Source organism: Lasioglossum baleicum, chromosome 4, assembly GCF_051020765.1.
Source record: "Lasioglossum baleicum chromosome 4, iyLasBale1, whole genome shotgun sequence".
Taxonomy (NCBI): Eukaryota; Metazoa; Arthropoda; class Insecta; order Hymenoptera; family Halictidae; genus Lasioglossum; species Lasioglossum baleicum.
Window position 1 is genome coordinate 12,125,285 of NC_134932.1, and position 22,022 is coordinate 12,147,306.

General features: G+C 45.4%; 1 protein-coding gene across 1 annotated transcript; it reads left to right on the forward strand.

Moving 5' to 3' along the window:
* Positions 1-2,490: 2,490 nt before the first annotated feature.
* LOC143208305 (uncharacterized) lies at positions 2,491-21,585 on the forward strand. The gene is made up of 2 exons (XM_076422638.1): positions 2,491-4,106; positions 20,462-21,585. Exons 1-2 carry the CDS (start codon positions 3,197-3,199, stop codon positions 20,950-20,952), a joined length of 1,401 nt encoding a protein of 466 aa, XP_076278753.1. The 5' UTR covers positions 2,491-3,196; the 3' UTR covers positions 20,953-21,585.
* Positions 21,586-22,022: the final 437 nt, after the last annotated feature.

Genomic DNA, 22,022 nt, shown 5'->3' on the forward strand with positions numbered 1-22,022 from the left:
GCGTATCGGGCATGCTCATATTTTCGCGACAAAAGCAGCAAATCCACCGATAAGCGAAAGAGCAAAGTCCACGAAACCAGAGTTGCCCGCTAATAATAATTAGTAACATATCCTCTTAATCGTTGGATTAAAGCTGTGAAAGATGTACGGTATACACACGCATGAAATGTTATAAATCGTTAGGTAAGAGTGTTTATGTTCTTACGCGTCGTTTTTAGTGCTGTGACATTTCTATTTACAAAGTAATGGCACAAATTTTATTGCCCGTTTTACCGCAAGAAAATCGATCATAAATATTCAAGCTGGTTCCAGTTAATGTGCATTCATATTTAATATCCTTTTTCTACACTGTCGGACGCGCGTAGATGAAATCCTTGGAAAAAGTTCCTGTGGTTATTTATTTTATTTACGTAGTTAGATCTGTAAGACGATAGAAATGTTCCTGGCGGATATCTTGACCGACCAGTTCGCGGTAAAAAGTGAGTAATAAACGCGTGGAGACATTAATTTTCTTTTACGTTGACTTAACTGCTTGCGTGCCAAACAAAAATCTGCATTAACAAGACTGCTGAATAATAATAATTTGGTAAAAAATTGGCTTGCGATCAAATAGCTACAGTAGCCACAAATACTTGCTTATGTAAGAAAGCAATAATCGAGAACCAAAGTGGATCAGAACGGAGAAAGCTGCACGCGTTGGTAGCAAGCTCTCCAGCTGCCAATTAGTCACATTTTAATGCCGCATTAATTCGAGGGCGAGGAGCAAGTGTATCAACAGTGTGTAAACGGATCGTGCAAAGTGGGCCACGTCGCGGAAAGGTGCATTACGAACGGCACACACCGATTGGCCCAGGTGCCAATTAGCAACTTTATCGAAGTCAGAGGACATTGCAACCATAACGAGCACTGACGAATCAAAGGACCGAAAGGGACGGATGTAGGCCGGCCAGGTTAGGTACATGGGAAGAATATGTACGCGCGCGTTCAGGTGAAAAAGATTGGCCGACAGTGAGAATCAGAACTATGAAACTGTCAGGGAAGAGAGGAGTTCGATCAAGATGAAGATTTCCTGATCTTGATGCCACGGGGAACGGATGTCGCGGGTGGCCGCAGGTGGCGCCCTCGATATAAGCTCATCTGACTGAACCGCTGATACGGGGCCGCTCTCCTAAAACTTTCACGGCGGAATGTGTCATCCTGTCACTGAACCCACATGGGGTACCAGACGTCCCATGGGCCCGTCACGCGTCCTCCGGTCTGGCTCTTCCTCTCCGCCGTCCGTTCCATGGGATGCAGCCCTCCGACAGCACGGATCGCCTTTGCACGAGCCGCCCTTATGTAATGCTCGACAAATGCATCTTGCGAATGCAACTTCTGGGCTATCAGCGTCTGCACATGTTCGGGACGTCGGCGTCGGCGTCACCCTGTACATTAGATTATTGAGGGGGTAGATTCGTTCCCAGGAATGCAAGGGTGCGGGATATCAAAAGCGCTAGATGAAAGATCAATGTAGACCGCAGTCGCTCTCAAAAGTCCTATTTTTACATTTACGAGGCTTAATTGCTCCAATAGGGTACGTTTATGCGAAACGAACATTTTCTACCCGAATTGCGCCAAAATAGAAAGTGAAATAAAAAGTGATTTTCCTTTACAATATCGGTAATAAGCTGAAAATAAGAACGAAGCGTGAACCGCGAAACAAATTGTCGTTTCCCGAAATTCCCGCCGAAGCTCCATCAACCCCTAAACGGACGGCCCGGATCCAAGGCATCGATCCTGCTTTCAGGACTACAGATCACGCTGTTAATCCGCTCGGTACGATAGGTTGTCGGGTTACGAATGTATACTTGTCATCGGGACGCGGACCACGCGACCAACTTTCTCGGCGGCGGCGGCGCGGCGTTGAGCGCGCCGCGGCGTGGCTCGGCGGTCTCGCGTCCCGTAATTAACCCATCAACCGTCAGGGCTTAATGAAAGTGCAGGACGTCGCGTCGGTGCCCGTAGACAGGTGGGACACGCGTGTACACAGAGAGCGCGAGCTGCGACGACCGGTCGCCGGCTCGTTGAAAAAGGACTCGTAGGAAAAGAGGCTCGGTGGCAAAGCAGGCGAAAGCAGCAAGGCAGCCTGGTTAGCTGGTTCCACGGAGAAGAGGCGAGGTAGGTAGGAGGAAGAGGAGAAGGAGGGACGGTGATCCTGGAAGGTGGGTACGGAGATATAATACTCGACTACCTACCCGCCACGATAAGTGTCAACTGCAGCGTGCCAGATAAAAAGAACGAACGAAAAATAAAATTTCGCTCCGGTGATCCATCATGAGGCTACGGGCGCCGGACGCGCAGGCTCGTTCCTGATTGGCTGACTCCGCCCATAGAGAGTCACGTGTGCGCGGGGAGGTGCACGCCTACTCGACTGAAAGGCAGCGCCTTCCTCGGTTCGACGTACGGGGAGCAACGCTTCTGCATCGGAGGTTCAACGAGGATGGAGCGAGAGTGGTGTACAGGGGCAACGAAGACGAACAGAGAACTGGACACACGGTAGACCCCTGCGGCTCTCACCTGCGTGCAAGCCTTCGACCGTGCCGCCTTCTAGCTGCGAGTCTACCTAGCCAGTCCACTACAGCGACCCTCGTCGATCGGATCGACGGCCACGCGCGTCTCCGTTCTATCTCTCTTACCTTTTTCTCTCCGTCTTCGGTTTCCCATCTTCTTCTCTCCGTCATCCTCGCGAGTAACGGTCCGCGTCCACTGTCGCGACGCTGAGGTGCCTCGGGATAACTGGCGCCTGCGTCCGCGGATCGACACAAACCCACCTGACAGAGAACCCCTAACGTCCCATTGATAACGAGCACCGAGCTCCCGCCGCGTCGCGCGATCACCATGCCCACCGATCCATGGAACGAGGTTATCTGCTCGCGAAAGTGACTCGCTCGATCACACCTCTTGAACTTTGCTCAATTAAATAGTAGACAGCTGGATATAGCCTACAGGAGGAGTGCGTCAGTCTGTGATATCTGTGTTGCTTTTGGACTCGTTCGCGAAACCGCGTACATCGGACATTCGGTGGCGATGCCGATCGATGATCCTCTTTAGAAAGAAGTCCCACTCTTTTTATTTAAGATCGTCTCGGCAACGTAGTGATCAGTGAAGGACCCCGGTCGAAGGGACAATTTGATGTATCCGAACCACCGCCACGAGGATGATGATGATGGACATGGGCATGTACGGAACCTACGGCAAGCCTGACTCATACCCGAACTACGTGTGCACGGGACAGGGGAGTCATCATCATCACCAGCCCGTGTCCGTCGGCGGACACGTGCCCGTGCCACCTTCGCCGGAGCTAGCGCCGGCTCATTACTTTCCTCAAACAGCGGTCTCGCCGTATTCATCTTCCTCCTCGGAGAGTTTCCTTGCTGCTGAATCTGGAACACCTCCGCAAGGATTCTACTCGTCGTCCAGTGGGGTCCTGCAGGAGGATGGCACCACGACCGCCATCATCTCTTCGGAGAACGGGCTGAGCTACACGAACCTGGACTACGCGTCCTCTTCGTCCTCGTACGCCAGTCAGCCTCAAAACGGGACTCATGGCACAGTCGAACAAACCTACCATGTCCAGCAGGCAACTAGCTACAGGGACGAGCATCACCATCATCATCACCACGCGCCTTCAACCGGCAGCATCCACCAAAGCTCCATGGTGCCCGGCCACTCGAGGAACGAGCACGAGCTGCACCATCAGTCTTCTAGTCATCACCACCACCACCACCATCACCATCACGAGGCCGACTATCAGATCGCCGGCACCACCAACTATCTCCACCAACTGCCCCCCGCCGAAGAGTCCATACACTATCATTCTCAGATCCGGCAGAACGACTACTCGAATCATCCCGCTGGACATTATAAGGAAGAGACCCCAGACCCAGCTAATTACCACGTCCTGCAACAGCCAGGACATCCTCAACATCAACACCAGCACGCCCACGGACACCATCATCAACAACATCCACACGCGCATCATCCGCAACAACAACAACAACAGCAACAACCCCATGTTCCAACGTATAAGTGGATGCAGGTCAAGAGGAACGTGCCCAAGCCCGTCGGTATGTAGATTTCTCCGTGCGATGTATTCGGTGATGTATTCCGTGATGTATTCCCGGCCAACTACCGTGAAATTAGCATGCCGTGGGGGCGATCCGGTAGCCGCTCGTTAACTTCTGTTTAGCGGAGACTAGACGGCATAGATGCGGACGTCCACCGAGGCGATCGCTATCGCGCCGGGAATTAATGATCGATCGCAACGCCGGCGATCACGAGCGTGTGAACCGATCGAAACCGAACCGGTGATGAGTTCATTTCGGGACTTTCACAGGCCGTTCATTCTTCTTGCGGATGGACAGCACGGTCTTTGAATGATTCTTGGTGTCGATCTTCTTCGGTGGACAAGCTAGGAGTCGGTCTAAAATCAAATCCTGTTGTTTTGTGTCGCGTTGGTCAGACGTTCTTCGTTTTCCGCAAACTTCCGAAGCCGATCGGCGCCGGTAGCAATTCACGTGATCATAATTCGTCGCGACACGACCCAATTGTCGCTCGTTGAGGACACTTTACGCGATCTCCTCGAGCCACAGCGCCCCAATCGAAGTTCAGAGGTTTTCGCTTGGGTGGTGAATTCAATTAAGATTGACGGAGAACGTGAAATGTGACGTACCCGTTGGTCCGACGACCCGGTCGCTTCGAAACGAACGCCACATCGTAACAAGATTAATAAAACGTGACACGTAATTCCGGTCCGCGAGATCCACGATTCCCGCACGTGCTTTTCTGCCGATTAGGTGTCGCGGATCCATCTTCCCTCGCCATCTTGTTCCAGGTCTGATAAAATCGTTTGTTAAATATAGACGCGCTTCAAAATATTTTTACGGAACACTGTACTTTGAACGCGGAATCGCTCAATGGTCCAAGCTGGCGCGCTATAAGACCATTGATTAACGAACGACGATTGTAGCAGGATCATTATCGGGTAACCAGAATACCGGGGCGTGTTTCGCGAAATCTGGGGAATCGGTTTCGATAGATCTATCTAATTTTAAGATCAATAGTCTCTCTCTCTCTCTCACCCTCTACAATTTTAATCCAAAATTAACCTGATCTTCACCAGGATTATAAAAATGTGAGGATCTGCTTATCGTTTGATTGCAATTCCTTAATTGTTCAATCCCGAACAACTGTTAAATGATCAATTTACTCGAAGAATATTTGCTCAGACGTTCCCTTATCGGCAATATACACATTTGCAAACAGTGCACTTTATCGTGAAACGCGTCCCGAAGACAGCAGGGATAAACCGGTAACGGTAGCGAGGGAAAGCGGAAACGAGAGGCATTCAGGTACAAGCTGGTGGCAAGAAAGTTTTCGAAAATTAGGATTCGATGCACCGGCACGATAACGTTTCACGAGATAGAATGAACATTTATCGGTGTTTATACTTGTCCCCGGGGGAGTTGTTTGGCTTCTATTTACGCCTATGCGACAGTCGTAAACGCGACTGATAAGATTATGCACACGAAACCAGTGTAACGAAAGATACACGGGGGTTTCACGAGAATATCGTACGGGGGCGGCCATAAATCAACCTGGCCCTGCAACGTTGCTCTGCCATGTTGGTTATCTTTTGCCCGCGAACAACTCGATTACTTCACTCGATTAGGCATTCCGGAAATATTTCAATTTGGATCCGGAGATTCAATTGGAATCCGACGAGGAGTTCACTGATTCTCGAACACGTTTCGCCGATCGCTGGGATCACTGTTTCTGTCTTTGAATCATCTTTCTTGTTCGAGTCTTTCTTTTAAGACGAAATAAGATTTAATTATTTTGCAATCAATATAAAAATTTCCTGTTCTCACCGGTGAAACGATTAAACACGAAGAAGCTGTAATTATTGTTCCTTGAGGAAAGTAAAGATTGTTGTTCACCAAAGTATGCTTCCAGTGAAACATTTTCCAGACCTGATTCCAGTGACATATGTTTAATATTGCGCTGCGGCTATCTCCGATCAAATTTATTGCAATCCAGGAAAAATGTACTCTGCAGTCGCTCTACGAACATCGGCAAAATATAAATTCAGGATTTGAAGAAATTCATTTAGCTGAACGATACACATCAGCTTTATATTTCTAGAATAGTTGTGGCACGCCGCGCACCGAAAAATAGAAGTACATATACCGAAGAAATATCGAGTCTACCCGAAGGGGACGTTTCTCCCTTCGTAATAAAATAAGGAAGTTAATTGTCTCGAAAGTTTCGCACGCCACTATGTAAGCCGGAGGCGCAACGCTTTGATTATCTGGACAGCCGCGTTGAAATAGGACACGAATAGGTAGACGTGATACTACAAGTATTTAATTGTAACAAAAATTGAGCATGATCGCAAAAATTTTCGGGTTGGGCTGGAATCTGGTAAGTATCTGGAATTGTACACGAGATCAAAAGCTTCTCCCGATGTATCTCCGCCGTGTTTGAGTCGCGCTAATTATCTCTGATCGCAAACCGTACGAGAATGATTAAAATTCCACACGCATGTGTTCATCAACTGTTTCATTGATTTCTCCATGGGAAACTAGAAAAATATCTCGCTAATAGTGGATGCAAATTTTATCTGTCTGGTACATGTCATGCACGGCAGGCATAGGAAATATTTTCGCCAATGTCATTTTGATCGTGTGCGACGTCTGACATGCTATAAAGTCGATTCGAATCTGTCGATGTAAATTTATGAATTTGCAACGATTGAGAAATCGCTGGAGGAAGTTTACCAGGCTGAGATTTATATTCTATACGCCGGGGAATTCCAATATGGCGGACGCTGTTTCGCAAAGGTCGAGATATATTAATTTTATTGACCACTAGGAATTCAACAGGGGACCTTGGTTTGATTAGTATGTATCTGCCTCCAAAGAACATTGTAACTTTTGTCTTTCTTATAAGAGTCCTCGACAACATCCACAACTTAACAATTTTGAAACTCCCTGTACAATACTGAAGTGAGAAAATGATTAATAATGCTGAAGTATCTGCTAATAAATAATCAATTTATTTATTACTATGAATTATAGTGTCTGCTTCGATTCTGATAGTTTCAGTATTGTACAGGTAGTTTAAAGACTGTGAAAAGCGAGAATGTTTACAAATACAATGATCGAGAGTCGTGAAAAGGGAATATTGGTACGTTCAAACAAAATTTATCGGTCGGCGATCGGAATCAATGGTAGTTGCGAAGATATTGGTAAGCCCCGATAAGATTCGAGCTTAAGAACGAAATTTCTGCACTCGGAGTTATCAGATTATTTCGAGAGATTGTACGCTGATAGCGACGATAACGCGCCTTTGAGCTTTAATCGAAACGCGATGGACTCGCGAGACACGCGGCCGATCCCGAATCGAGCAAACATTAAAACCAACGTACGGTGCCTAATGTTAAACATTAACAATGTGACATACGTTAAATATTGTCTATTCACTGATAACATTCTGCATCGACCCGCATCATTCTTTTACATCGTTTCTAAAAAGTATTTCCGGATGCAAGATGTTAATTGGGTGATCGAGAAAATAAATTCGAATAACGAACATTTTGCCCCCGTTAAACATTACAAAAGTGGAGTCACATAAAAATTTATTTCCTTTCTTAATAGGTTCAATAGGTTGAAAATAATACAATGTGTGTTTTGAAAATTCTGACTCGTTTCCAAAATCTGAAGATCAATTAGGTCGCAGGAAGAGACTCGCTGGACTCAATAAACGAGCAAATAGCTGTCGACAGATGAGGAGAAGCTAATAGTTAGCGACACGGAAGAACATCAGTAGATTAGAGAACGTAATAGAGAAGCCGTGAACGTTTAGCAAAGGTAATTGCGGTTTGTAATTTCGTGGCGATTATGCGAACGACTCCGGACGCGTCGTCGTCTCGAAATTACACATTTGAGATCGGTAATCGTGGGCCGATTAGCATACGCGTATCTAGTTATTTGCGAGAGCTGGTTAAGCAAAAACAGAAAGAGAAAGAGAGAGAGAGAGATCGGTTCTCATCCGATAGGACAGGTTGATCGCGAACGAGTCCAGTTGTCGAACCGTTGAAAAAAATCTCATGAATAAGCAAGACGTCGATCGAAATCCGTTAATTTAGATGCGATTTCCGCGGAGGCCGAGCCAGTCATCGGGACATAAAGGCATTTTCCACGCGAACCGTCCCACCGCTGACAGAAATGTTCTACACACTGGTACACACCAGCTTAACGACCGTTTTACATAAAACGCGAATGTTATCGAGGCAGATTTTTCAATGATTAATTCATATACGATGGATACGCGATACGTTATCCGACCACAGGTGAACAGATATCATTTATTATTCATTTATGAATACGCATCGCGCTCGATGAAAATGGACGTGCCGGGAATTACGTTAATTCCCTGCGAAATGCCCTAATGTATTCTGCGCCCGTGATTCGTTCGACAGATTACCGTGTTTTTCGTTCGCACCGTTGTTCCCTTGTTTGTTCTAATTAGACAGCATTTATGACAAAAATGAATAGGTGAAATTCAAGATGGTATAAAAATATTAGAAGAATGTTAAAATAGTATAATATTATTTTCACTCCAGTTTGTTGCGATTTCGGTAAACAATTTTTATTTTGCTGTCAATTACTTCTCTTGGATTAATGGTTTGCGTAGGTGATACGTAAAAATTCATGTAAAATTAATATCAACCATTTGATAGATTACTGACAATGAGTAGCGTTCTTCCTAACAGCTGCACATTTGATCATTTTTAGCGAACCGAATTTCACCAGTTTCATCCCTTAAAATTGACAGGGAAAATGTCGATGAAATGCAGTGCGGATTTCACGGGAAAACAGGAATCTCAATTACACTCTCGTGTATCCAGAGCGTCGGAATTCGCGAGGTTTCTGCACGCGAATAAAAAACTCGGATGTCGCAGAGACTTGGTAAAGGGTTGATCGGCGGGGGCGAAACGACTCCGTTTGCATGTCTCGATGTAATAAGCGTCACCCTCCGTTACGTCTCGACTGGTGTTATTAATTTGATTATAATGAGCTATTAAGTGAAACGCTGGTAATCCTGACAAGCTTCATTCAACGGGCTAGGCTTTCGAGCCGCTCTCGGAACCCGGCGATTGCCTCGAGCCCCGTCGCTGTTAGGCAAATTACCACCGTGAGAGCTGGGGGAACACTCTTCACGCTGCCATTAAATACTTTCCTTTTCAACTACAGTGCTTCAATCATTTTGACCAGTGTATATCGTCCAATTACTAAATTTGCGATTTTCGAAAAATAGTCGATACTCGAAATGCTATGACTTCGTAATAAATGATCGTACGACAATGATACCCAGCTCATTTTAAAGCTTGGAACCTCCACTTTCAAAGTCCGTGCTTCATTTTTTTATAAGATACTTTGTACGATGTGGCAGATGGAAAATCGGAGACCACGTTTTTTCTATAAACTAATTTGAAGATTGAAGCTGAATGTATCATTTTCTACTCACAGAGGGTTGAAAGCTTGAAGAAATCGTTGCAGAAATCCAAAAATCGCCATTAAATTCCGTGACGTGAAAGAACGAAGCTGCGCAGTAGGTTTGAATCGAAATAACAAGATGGGCGGGGCGGTGTAGAGGGGCGATTTCGGTAGATTTTGGTTGGTTAGGTTTTTTGGTTGGCCGGGATCTGACAATAGCCCCCGTGCTTTTTCCCTTCGTGCCTCCATAATGTGCTCCATGGGGTCCAGAGTCCGGAGGGTCTCTATGGGGACGGACCACCCTTCTCTCTGGAACCAGAAGAGAAAAATAGGGGATGAAGAGGGGTGGTAGGTGGAGGGGTTTGACGGTAGTCGCGACGCTGTCAGCCCTCCCGATTTATCATACCAGACTCGATTTCTTCTCTATATAATCAATAGCGGGATTGCCGATAGAGCGGCGACGGAAAAAGGGCGGAACAAACAAGCAACCCTTATACCTCCGGTGGCAATCGTAATTCCAGGCATTCACGCCGGCGTCCACGGGAAAAAACGCCCTCTTGTCGCTTTGGAAATCTGTATACACCTTTTTCGATCGCATCCCAGACGAAAAACCGAAGCAATTGGAAAAATCACCTTGCGGAGAGTTGATCGATTAGAGATTAGCGCCCTTAGTTATCGTGAAATACGTGAAGAAACCATCAAAATCAATAGTGACAACTATTAGTTAGGGTCTATTAGTATAGAGTCAGACTCGTGATGAACACTTGAAATGTAATCTACTAAACACGAATGTTATGTCTTTCTTTTAAGACGAAATCATCAGTGAAATGATTAAAGGCAAAGAAGTTGTAATTATTGTAACCACGAAGAAAATACTGCGGCAAGAGGTTAACCACGGAATTTTCATTTAATTCCTCCGAAGCAGTGACCATGTTTGAAGATCACACGGAAAATCTGGAACACGAAGACGGTTCGTCAGGACACGCATTCCTCCAGATTCTAAAGTCGACATCAGAAACAGCGTCAACATCTTCAGTGGCAACGCGTTCGTAAAACAGCGTCAGGAAACACGGAATCGCGTCTAAGACGATCGTTAAACTTGATTTACAGCAGCGGCCGCGTCAAGATACCGTCACAATCCGGTCAAACATCATTCAACGCTCGTGAAATTGATTAACAACGTCTCCATACATTCAATAAACGGTCGACCGGTAATAAAGTCCGTTTAGCGTAAATTAAGGCGCACGCGAACGCATATACGAGACCAGTTATGACGAATTATGCTGGCCGTGTCCCGCAGGGTATTTGCGCCGCGCCGTTTCGCCAGTTTTACGGCATATTTCACGTTACTTATGAATAGAGCAAAGCAGAACCACCGTCTTGATTGCACGAGCAATCTTTCTCTCTCACTCTCTCTCTTTCGTTCTGTCACCTGGTTCGCGAAATGTTCGTTTTATACTCGAGCGTGTAAAGCCGCTTTACGGCATCGCGTCACGTATCCGTCGACTACAGAGTCGACCGTATCAATTCCGACGATTCTTTCCGCGATTTCTGTCCCATGGGATCGGAATTCGCTCGACACATCATGTCAAATATTCTATCACACTACGCTACACATATACATACATATATAATCCAGTACTATAAATTGTATTAGCTCTTCCGTGATCGCTACCGACTTAGCAATTCAATAAATACCTTAATAACGACCTTAATAAATAAATAAATAATTACAACCGGTCATCTTGTGACCCGAGCGTTAATAATGGAAGATAGGCAGCGAAGAAAATGATGCTAGCTACCATCTTGAATAAACAACGACGTCCAGCCGTGAAATCCGCGAGCAGCGTCCGTGTTTTCGGGTAAACGGAGTGGCAATAGGGTCGGGTGACTTGCGGGCCGGGTCGGGCTTTTTTCCCGAGGCGTCGCGCGGCGATATATCGTTCGGTGAAGTGCCGCGGAAATGAAAATCACCGTGAGCGAGACACGTGGACAGGGTCGGTGATTGTCGGAGCTGTTGGGGGTGAGTCTCGGGGGTGAATCGAGGGGGTTCAGGTCGCGCTAGCAGGCAAGCAGGGCTAGCTACCCAGCAGGCAAGCAAGCAAGCTAGCTAGGAAAGGCTGGCTAGTTGCTGGCGAGTCTGCAGCCTCGGGGGTAGCCAGCAGGGGAGAGTCAGTTACTTAGGGTTGTTGCGGGAGTTGCGGGATCCGGGGTTCGCCGTGGTTCGGCGGGTGGCAGCCCGGGTGGAAACACGCGAACGATCCTCTGATCCCCTCGCGAGATATCGGCCACTCACTCACGCGTCCGCCGACGGCCCTAGCCGAGCCGCAACACGCTGCTGCCTTGCTTTGCCTTTGCCGAGCTCTGCCTTGCCTTACCTTGCCTGCCTGCCTGCCTGCCTGACTGCCTGGCTGACTGGCTGCCTGGCTGACACGGCTCGGCTGGTCAGTTGCTCCGTTCTACCTACGCTCGCAAAACCGACCGACCTACCTCTTTCTCGCGCGAGCTCCTTCTTTCTCTCTCTCTCTCTCTCTCTCTCTCTCTCTCTCTCTCTCGCTCTCTATTCTCCGCACGTTTTATTTTCACTCCTCGATTCTTCTTTTTCAACCTGGCTCCTTACCTCACGCTCATTTTCACTACGCTTTTTGCCTGCCTCCTTCTAGATCCTACCACTTCGATCGCCTCGAATCGAGGTGATCCACCCCGCTATACGAATCTTTGCTACCACCTGATCGGTCTCCTACGCGAAGCCATCTTTTGGAGCAGTTCCGTTCTCTCAGTCCTGGGGATACATTGGAAGTCTTATTTATTTATAGATTGTTTTAATGTGGTCGCATCAACAGCGACGTCATTAGCGACCACGTGGTTTGCAATTGATTGTAACATATCTTGCACGTATAATAGCTTGCGAAGAGGGCTACGGTTAATGTTGACATTGGGATGAGAGACAACAACTCAAACTTACTAATTTAGAAAAGGAGGATGTGTGTTCCTGATGTTGTCCTCATCTAGATTCGACTTGAGGTCATTTTCGATGGAGAATCTGGGACGTTCGAGATTGGAAGTCTTGCTCAAGCTTTTGACTGGGGATCACGTGGAAATCGTACCCGGTAGATAATGAAATTAGACTTTCGAGTGCCGCGTACTCGCACAGACGGTCGCTTCGCTGAAAATGAAAACGGCGTGCGTAATACGGCGTTCGAGGCCAATCAAAATGAAATCGTTAATATGCCAAATCGACTGACCTCGAGTCCATAAATAAAGTTGACTGCACGCAATCGTTCGGGGTACGTGGTACACGTGTACGTTTGTCATGGCTGGAAATTCAAATTTCCGAGCAATTCTCCATGGAACGAAGAAAAAGTGAAATCAAAACGAAGGTTACACGTCCCGACAGGCGTGTGTGCGTTTTATCCGGGAGCTATTTTTACGGCTACGGAATTATATTCAGCCGGAGTTTTCTTTCATCGCAAGAAGTCTCTCGTGCAAGAGGGGTAGAGAGAATTGAAGAAAAAAGGAATCGCGGCAGGCAAATTCGCGGGAAGGAAGGCTGCAGAGGTTATCGACAAGCCGAATGCAAAGCGTGCCATGCCTAATTTCAGCGGGAAACGCTTCTAGTGCTGCTATGTCACGCACGTTGCCTTTTACACGTTCTCGAACACTGGCTGTGTGGATCCCTGCTGGTCTGCACGCAGACCTCTGTGCCGTACAATGTTGGTTTTTCATTGAATTTCCTCAGCTTCGGAATTCCTCATACAAGAACTCGACGAAACTTCGCAAGAAATACTAAGGAAAATAGTTTATATGTGCAAAATGACGAGCAACGAACGGAAGAATTTTGGCATCTTCAGCGTTGGCTCGTCAATGACGATCAATTTTCCATTATTGTCACGGCAAACCAGATTGGGATCTTGTTTGTCAAAGTCCGCTGACACTGACTCAGGATATTAGCTATCTCACCACTGAAATCTACATAGTTAATGGCGCGCCCTATCAGAGGGGTGGCAGTGACAGAAATTGGGCCAATAATTCCTACTCAATATTTCAAGCACCTGACTTCTCCCTGTAGTATCAAAATGTCGGGCGAAGTCGTTTCTTTCAGGACGTAATTCTATGGATTTTCGAACGAAAAAACCACAAATCTACCTCGAGCTTCTAACTACTGTGACATCGTCGAAAATGCAGTTCAGACCAATTAGCATCTTCAATGAAAATACTCAATCATTGAAAATCATTTTACAGCGACCCCCGACTAACTCTTTCGCTCTAATTCACCCCAGAACTTTCTCCGGGCCAATCACGTTCGGCGATGAAAGTTCGCACTTGTTCCTCGAACGTTCAGAAAAGCGCAGTCGAAAATAATTAGTGTGAGCCCATATTTTTCACAGCGGAAGAGAGTGAATGGACCATTAGCGCATCCTTGTCGGCCGAAACAGTATTTCAAAACCCGCTTCACGATGAAAATCGTGTTCACTGGTGGCGAAACAGGTTCGATTCTCGTTCGTTAGGCGTATCGCAATTTACTGGCCGTACACCGTGGCCAGCGTTTCCGCGAGGAGCGCGTACGAGCGCGCGGCGAAACTTTATTACGACGAACGTAAGTAACAGTAAAACACGATAGCGCCTATTGATGCCGTTCGAGTAACAATAACGGTTTTACGAGGCTCGTTAAACGTCCCGATATTCCTTATTACCGTTCACCGGAGGCTTGTTAGGCCTGCGAAACGCTTCCGCTCGCAGCGCAACGCGCCCCTGCTCGCTCGTACGTTTAATCATTTGAATATCGTCCGCGCGCGTGCTCCGCGAATTCCTGGATCCGCGGATCGCGGAAAAGAACTCTACCCGGCCGGGCCCTGGACGCTGTTTATGGTGTCGTTATCGTTCACGGTAGGCGTCGGAGGGTAGAGAAATTGTCGATGATTAAAGCCTATAAATCGACAATGTTATTACCGGACGCCGGACATAAACAACGCCAAACCTGAACCTCGGCCTGCGAACGTAAACTAGCCAAAGGGGAAGCTGAAAGCTACTCTTCAGGCTCGTTTGCTGTACATTGTTTTCAACAGGAAGCTTCTGCACTTTCGATTCTAGAAGCTGCCTTTGAATTCTGAGAAATTGGTTTCAGAATTTGTGCTCCGTTCCGAGCCATTTTGTGAAAAATGTTCGCTTTAATTCGCAAATAAAAACGTCGAGTAATTTCCGTAATTTGAGAGAAGGATCTAATCTATTGATATCGTTTTGAGGAATTGCCAGGGGAATTTCGTCGATGATAGACCAGTCACTCTGAATAGTTTGAATAAAATATGTTGCCCACGCTTTTCATGAGGGTCCACTTTCATCGACTTTTCTTGCGTTCATAAAAACTCCATGATCTACACTTACGACTCAAATATTTATCCACAAGAGAAGCTAGATCGCTCGGCGTTGTAGCGTGTAATCGGATGTGGAAATCAGATACCTTCAAATACAGCTGGATCCTGGCCAGCCGACATTTTTTCCCCGCTGAAAGGTGTCCTGGCGAGGTGACTGTACAACTTTTCGGTCGGTGGTGACAACAATAGTCTGATTAAACGTTCCCGTAAAACACGAAAATGTTCGTATGCCCGTATATGTGGTTGTACAACATTTTTTACAAATTATTCAAGACTTATTTCTGCGTATTTTCGTCATAAATGCATAAAATCCGCTGTCTGTTAAGAAGATTGCATTTGAAGTTTTCGAAAATTTGGATAATTAGAACCGGTATAAAAGTGGTGCCCCTATAGAGGACCGTCTTTCCTGTAACACTATACCGAAGGACTTGCTGCCCCCGCAAACACATTCACCCCCTATCCCCGTTACGTCATCTGCACCCTGTTGCCCCCTGGCTTTTAGCCTTTGAATAATATTTGAATTGCGTAATGTTCGTCTAAAAGGGGATCGTTACCGCATAAGGGGCAGATGATCCCGTGTGATCATCGGATTAGTTTCTCCGGAGATGCGATTTGAGAAACCCAAAGAACCACTATTAAACCACCGGGCCACCAAACCACTTTGCAATTGCTCAATAATTTACCAAATCAGCGCCGGTAATATCTGGTTTCGCAGCATCAGTGGTCCAAAAAATCCGTTTTCAAGCTTCTAATTATAGAAGTTTGTTTCCTTTTCGATGGACGAGCGTACGGAGAGCGGTTTCGAGTGTTCGGAAGGCATCCTATCTACAATGTGTTCCGCTCGAGTATTACAGGTTCTACCAGAAGCAATTTGTTGCTTCGTTTTATAGATTTTTCTGCAGTCCGGACTCTCTCGCACGAAGATTCTCTACCTCTCTCTCTCTCTCTCTCTCTCTCTCTCTCTCTCTCTCTCTCTCTCTCTCTCTCTCTCTCTCTCTCTCTCTCTCTCTTTCTTATTCTCTCGGTGTATCCTTTCTCGCAGGACGCATCGCGTCGAGCGATATCTCGTCCGGAAGAAAACGAGCAGAGAGACGGAATCGGAGGAGGATCGAAAACAGAAGAGGGAAAGATGAATCGAGATCGAGCCGTATGAAAACATTAAGGCTCGCCTGCCGGTGAGATAGAGTTCCTGCTCTCCCGATCCGGTTCTCGCGGGACGCGCTTATTAAACGCAGAACTCTAATTTATGCGCTCGCTCAAAAATACATATAACCGACTCGTGTACACCCGGTGCTCTGGTGCTTCGATGCCTCTCTTCTTCGATGTTCTCCTTCAGTGAGATTCCCTTGGAAAATTTACTTCAGTTCCGGGAAACACGGCCGTTCTTGCGGCAGTTTTCTTGCGAAGTTCAGCGCAATAGCTGAAATAGCGAAGTCATCGAGTCATACAGGACGGTGTATTGCAATTAAAAAGTGTTACTTGACGCAGTTTAGTATGATTACGATTATGTGTTTAGAATGACAATTTCATTCGTCTCCGGTTTCTTAGGAACGATGCAGACCATTTTTACTTTGCTGGTCTGGTTATAGTATTTTATGTTGTAGTTTATTCCGAATCGATCGAGTCAAGTGCTTCCCTGTGAATTAAAATGATCTCGTTGCATTTTATTTTGGACTGCTATGGTCGGATAAGCTTCTTCCTGGGAACAGTTTTAGTTCCAGGTCGGAATAGACGGTGGAAGCTCAGAAATCGTTCAAGTGGCTTCATTCGCTTTTATCCACGAGCATTATCTACGTTTTTCCCTCTCTTTCCAATTTCCGACCGGCCGTTCTAACTGGCAGGCGCCGCGTAAAATAATAATATTAAGCCAGGTGAGATTTAATCGGGGCTCTTTGAACGAGCCCGGTCTGGCATGCATGCTTCGAAACCCGGGCTATAGGTGTTGGTGGTGTTAACGCGAGCACATACGCCCACACCCGTCGTCGTACACCCTCGTTTGCAACCACCGGTGCACGACAATGTGTGCGGGAATTACATTCATGTTCGGCAGCGAGCTTAAGTGCACTTGGTCGATTCACGTTGACCCAGCAACTTGGGACACATTTCGCTTTTAATTACTTTTTCGGTGGACGCTGATCGCTTGACTAGCTGCTGTACTAGCATAATTCCCGTTGAAAAATCAACAGCTGACTTATTTCTGTAGGTGTGCCACTAATTTATTTTTATAGTTAATCTTTAAGGAAGTGGAATCACAAATAGAATGTTATTGTCAGTGACAATGGCCTTTGTGGGTACAAAATTAATAAAAATCGTACCAATTCTGTTGAAGTTTCTAGTCTAATATTTTATGAAAATTTTTAAGATTCGCAGTCTAATTATTAGAATACCTCCAGAAAATTTCGCAGAGAAAGAGATTTTCATTGAGATCGACTATTTTGAGTTTAGAGATTAAATCTTCACCGTTTAGAGATTAAATCATTAAATGTTATACATGTAATAAACAAATATTCGTAAGAGAAATTAACACATTACAGAAAATAATGATTCACATACTTGAGCGGTAACAGGAACGAACATTTGTCCAAATGTTTTACAATAATTACTAGAGTTTCATAGTTGTTCGAGCAACAAGAAAACCGTTAATGGATTTCCCGTATCGTAACGGAAGGGAACGGACATCAGCCTCTTTTCACCGAACCAGAAATGGCGCTGTAATTTACAAACTAGATGTAGAAGTCGTGTAATCCGCATTACTGTCTTGCCACTGAATAATCGATAAAACTCGCGCGATATACGTCGCGTACGGTCCGCCTCGCGATATAATCAGCCACGTCCGATTCCATTTCTGAAAAGACAAATCTCGAACACCGGCCGATCGGGGAAACGCTTACCCGAGCGGGAATCGGCGAATCACTTTCGATTAAACGGTACACCGGTCGCGCAGTAATTGGAGTTTCCTCCTCGAAGAATATGCGTAACAGTAATTAAAATCGTTTAGCCGACGATCTCTCCGAGCCGATACTATTTCCTTCGAACGAATGCTCAACTTGTCAAATTGAATGTTCACGATTGCACAAACCTTTGTCCACAATTTTTCAAGATAGAAATTTTCTTTACTATGTATGTACTTGTAATAAATTAAAGTCTTTTCATTTCTTCACTGCTTTAAATCTCCCCTGCTTGTCTTTGCCATAAATTTATAAAATGAGAAAAATTCAGTTGTGAAAATTGAGGAAAAATTAGTAGAAGCCCCATGACGAGTGGATGAGTTTCAAGAAAAATTAATTTCGAGGGCAGGACATTTCTGACACAGAGAAAATGACGTGTCTTTTAAGAGAAGAACGATGTTCCGGAATTATCTGATAGGTCAAGCAACTATCGATCGCATCGAACAATGAATCGTTCTGTCGCGGCGATGTATTTTTTGTTTTTGCCTCGAGATTGCTTTTTCTTCAAACTTGTTCATCATACCGACAAAGAAAAGAAGCTAAGATATTTCTTTGGACGGCAATCTTATCTCGATTCGACGATAAGAGGTTCGATCGCGAAACGCGAGTCTGCACGGAGACGGAGTGAAAGTCCTGGTGGCCGGAAATTATTTGTCCTGGAAGCAAATGAGAACAGGACGACGCGTCACGGGAGAGGGTAAGAGGTGACAGAATAAGGAATAGACAGATTAGGAAGGGTTAAAGACCGAGATAGCGTGGAATTAAGAGGGTCGTTCGAGATGTTAATTATTTTTCGCGAGCCCGGGACCCTGGAACACCATGATTCCTAAAGCCATTAAACAAATTTTAACCCATTCGATTTTGTACTTTTGCACTTCAAATTCACCCTTTTGCAACTCAAATACACCCTTTTGCACATCAATTCCAACCTTTTACAAATAACGTAATTTTACGTAAGTTTTTGTTAAAGAACCACTGGGTCGCCATTCGAGTTCTAAGGGTTAACCCTTTAATTCAAAAGACCTGTATCGAGCTAGAATTTCAGGGTGAACGGAGAGGGGGTCTATATTCCTTCTAATAAATACCATTTTTTAGAATCCTATTTTAACGGTAAAAACGTGCCGAGAAACGCGAAGGTGGTTTCGTCCAGCATTAACGACCGTCGGACGGAAACTTCGCAGCCCGGTGAAATGCAACGGTATAGAAAATCAGTCTGCGCGCTCTGTCCTCCCGTTAAGGCGCTAAATTGATGAATGAGTCGCGAAAACGAGAAACATTTCACTGTACCACGCCGGCCACGGCTAATAGAACTTGTCCAACTTGATTATTCGGGCTCGAAGATGTGCGGGCTTAATGGCCGCCGCGCCGGCCAAGTTCTGGGCCCCAGGATTTAAGTGACTGATGTTTCCGAATAATTCGGGAAAATTCGCCGAGTAACGTCCTCGCGTTTATTCGACGAATAGCGACCGACCGACTGGCAATGACCAATTGAAATATGAAAGCGAATAATCTAACGGGTAGAGCGGGGAGCAATACAGGCAAACACGGGTGAAAAAGAAGATGTGGCTCTAAGGCGGTGCCTCGAAGGGTTTCGTCCACCCTTCGCCATTAAGTAAATTGACTTCCACATGCCGGAGGACTAAATAACAATCTAATTTCCATAATGCGTAAACGACACCACCTTTTTTCCAGGAGAGCGCATCATTCTTTCCTCACTTCGCCGCGTTGTCTTCGAGTTCCACGAAGTATCGTGTGTCTGTTGACGGTCTCGATGCTAACAGGGATCGACCTCTACATTGACCTCTAGTTCTCTAGTCATCCCTTAAAAAAAGCACTATCTATCTCAAACCAGCGATTTTGGTAGTAGGAACCAGAGTCTCCCGTTTCTCGATTGATCGGGCACATGTCAATCATCGTCCATCTTGATCGCAGAGGTCAAATTAGACAAATTTTGCGGAGTGACCAACACGGAAGATCGATAGATACGGGCAAAGTAAAATGACGCAACTGCCCTTGACATTCGGCAACAGCTGATGCAATTTGATCCAGATTTAGGGCTCAACCCTATCGGTCCCGGACAGGTCCGTTTCTCGGGGCACTGACCAGCTGTGTTGGACAATAAACGGCTGCGGGCCGAAAGATTAAACTTAGGCTTAATTCGACGGATATTGCCTTTAACCTCCTGTGGACACGTCGGACACGTACCACGAGAATTAGAGGAAGAATCAGGGTTGTAAGGGACAGGGTGCAAACATGTGCCGCTTGGACAATTGAACTGGTTGGCCTTCTAAGCTCTAATTAGAGTATTTCGATATGTGTGATTAGTGGAGCTAATATAAGCTAAATATTTTTGTTTGCATCACACAGTTGTGCTTCTATTATATATAACTATATTTACTACATAATAATAATATTAATCGCAATCGCCAAGTTGAAAATGTGTATATAGGAATGACATCAACCCCCGAATTAAGTTTAGAAATCAGTAATAGTGGTGGAGAACTATCGATGTCACCTTACGTAACACGGGGAATCCCGATTCCCAGAATTTTGTACTGGAATAAAAGAAATTAATGGATGGTTAAATTTTGATTTGTTGCAGTAGCAAAGCCGAATCCAAATTTGGGAGAGTTCGGTGGCAACACGATCGGGGCCGGAAGTGCATCTACCTATACGAACGCGACGAACGGTCCAGTGAACTGCCTTACCGGCGGTCCGTTGGCCGGTATAGCAGGTGGCTTTAATAATACCGGACGAACAAACTTTACGAACAAGCAGCTTACAGAGCTCGAGAAAGAATTCCACTTCAACAAGTACCTGACCAGAGCAAGGCGCATCGAAATCGCGTCCGCGCTGCAGCTGAACGAGACGCAGGTGAAGATTTGGTTTCAGAACAGACGGATGAAGCAGAAGAAGAGGATGAAAGAGGGCCTGATACCGACCGAGAGCTCGACCGTGGCACAACTAGGAGGAGCGAGGAGTAACAGCAATTCGCCGACTAGTTCTTCGAGCCACGAAACCAGTGGACTCGGTTTGTCGAATTTTACCAGCGACAATAGTCGCGAATCGCCGCCAACCTCGTCGAAAGATTGACGGGTTCTTTGCTGCAGCAACGAACGAATTTTCGGCCTAAGATTCCACGACGATTGGTGAATTACGAGAGACACGAAAAACTGATTTCAAATCTCCCGCGCCTAGATGGCGCTACCAACCGAACCCCTTAGCTGCTGCAGCAAACCTTACACGATAGAACGAATGGGAAAATACTGTAAGACTTACAAAACCAATTATCAAAATTAATCGATTGTAGAATAGAGATTCGAAGGCGTTATTATACCTATTATGTACGAATTATTTATTTCGATTCCCGATTTTTGAATTCGTCTATGCCGCGACGGTAATATTCATAGAGTCGATCCGCAAGGTTACCATATACCTCAGTTTGTGTAAATGGTATAATGATATTTATATATGTAATTAGAAATACCAATGATTACATGCAGTATATCCTGTAAAAATAAACTGTGAAAATGCAACTTTCGACGCTGATCGCGTCCTAAGTGGTTACCCTTCTTTTTGGCGAGGACAATTATTGTTTAATGTTATCATCCTCGGTTTGTTTTTCTACAGGTTCGATCTTTAAATATATTTATGTGATACAAAGGAAATGATTGACACTTCTTTGTGAACCGCATGTTAGTGTGATAGTATTAACTAAGATTTAACGACCTTCGTAAATGTGGTGTTCATCATAACGAATTATATATAACTACTGTGTAATGATAGCATGATAACAGTAGTTGTGCTCCCAATTTGAATATCTTCTGTATGTATATGTACATAAAGTCTAACACAAATCTTACGTCAACGACAAATGTATATCGTGCATTATACAGTATATAATTAAAGATATATAACATTATAAGCGAAAGCTGGAGAACGTTCTAAACTTTTATAGATGTAGTCATTTGTAAAACGAAGAAATTGAATACTGTATAGTGAAACTGTGTTTGAATGCTAAGATTCGTGTTGATTCTATTTAACTTAACTCGACCACTCGAAAAATTTACAAATTAATATAATCATATAGTTCTATGGGTCGTAATGTGATCCATTCAAGAATCCTGTACCTAAATAAATTCAATTACGATACATTGTGATTA

What these genes read in the sequence shown, in the direction of transcription:
- LOC143208305 (XM_076422638.1), top strand. Translation starts at nt 3,197, where the DNA reads ATGATGATGATGGACATGGGCATGTACGGAACCTACGGCAAGCCTGAC. An exon ending in GAACGTGCCCAAGCCCGTCG is followed by an intron (nt 4,107 to 20,461) that starts GTATGTAGATTT and finishes GATTTGTTGCAG; the next exon opens with TAGCAAAGCCGAATCCAAAT.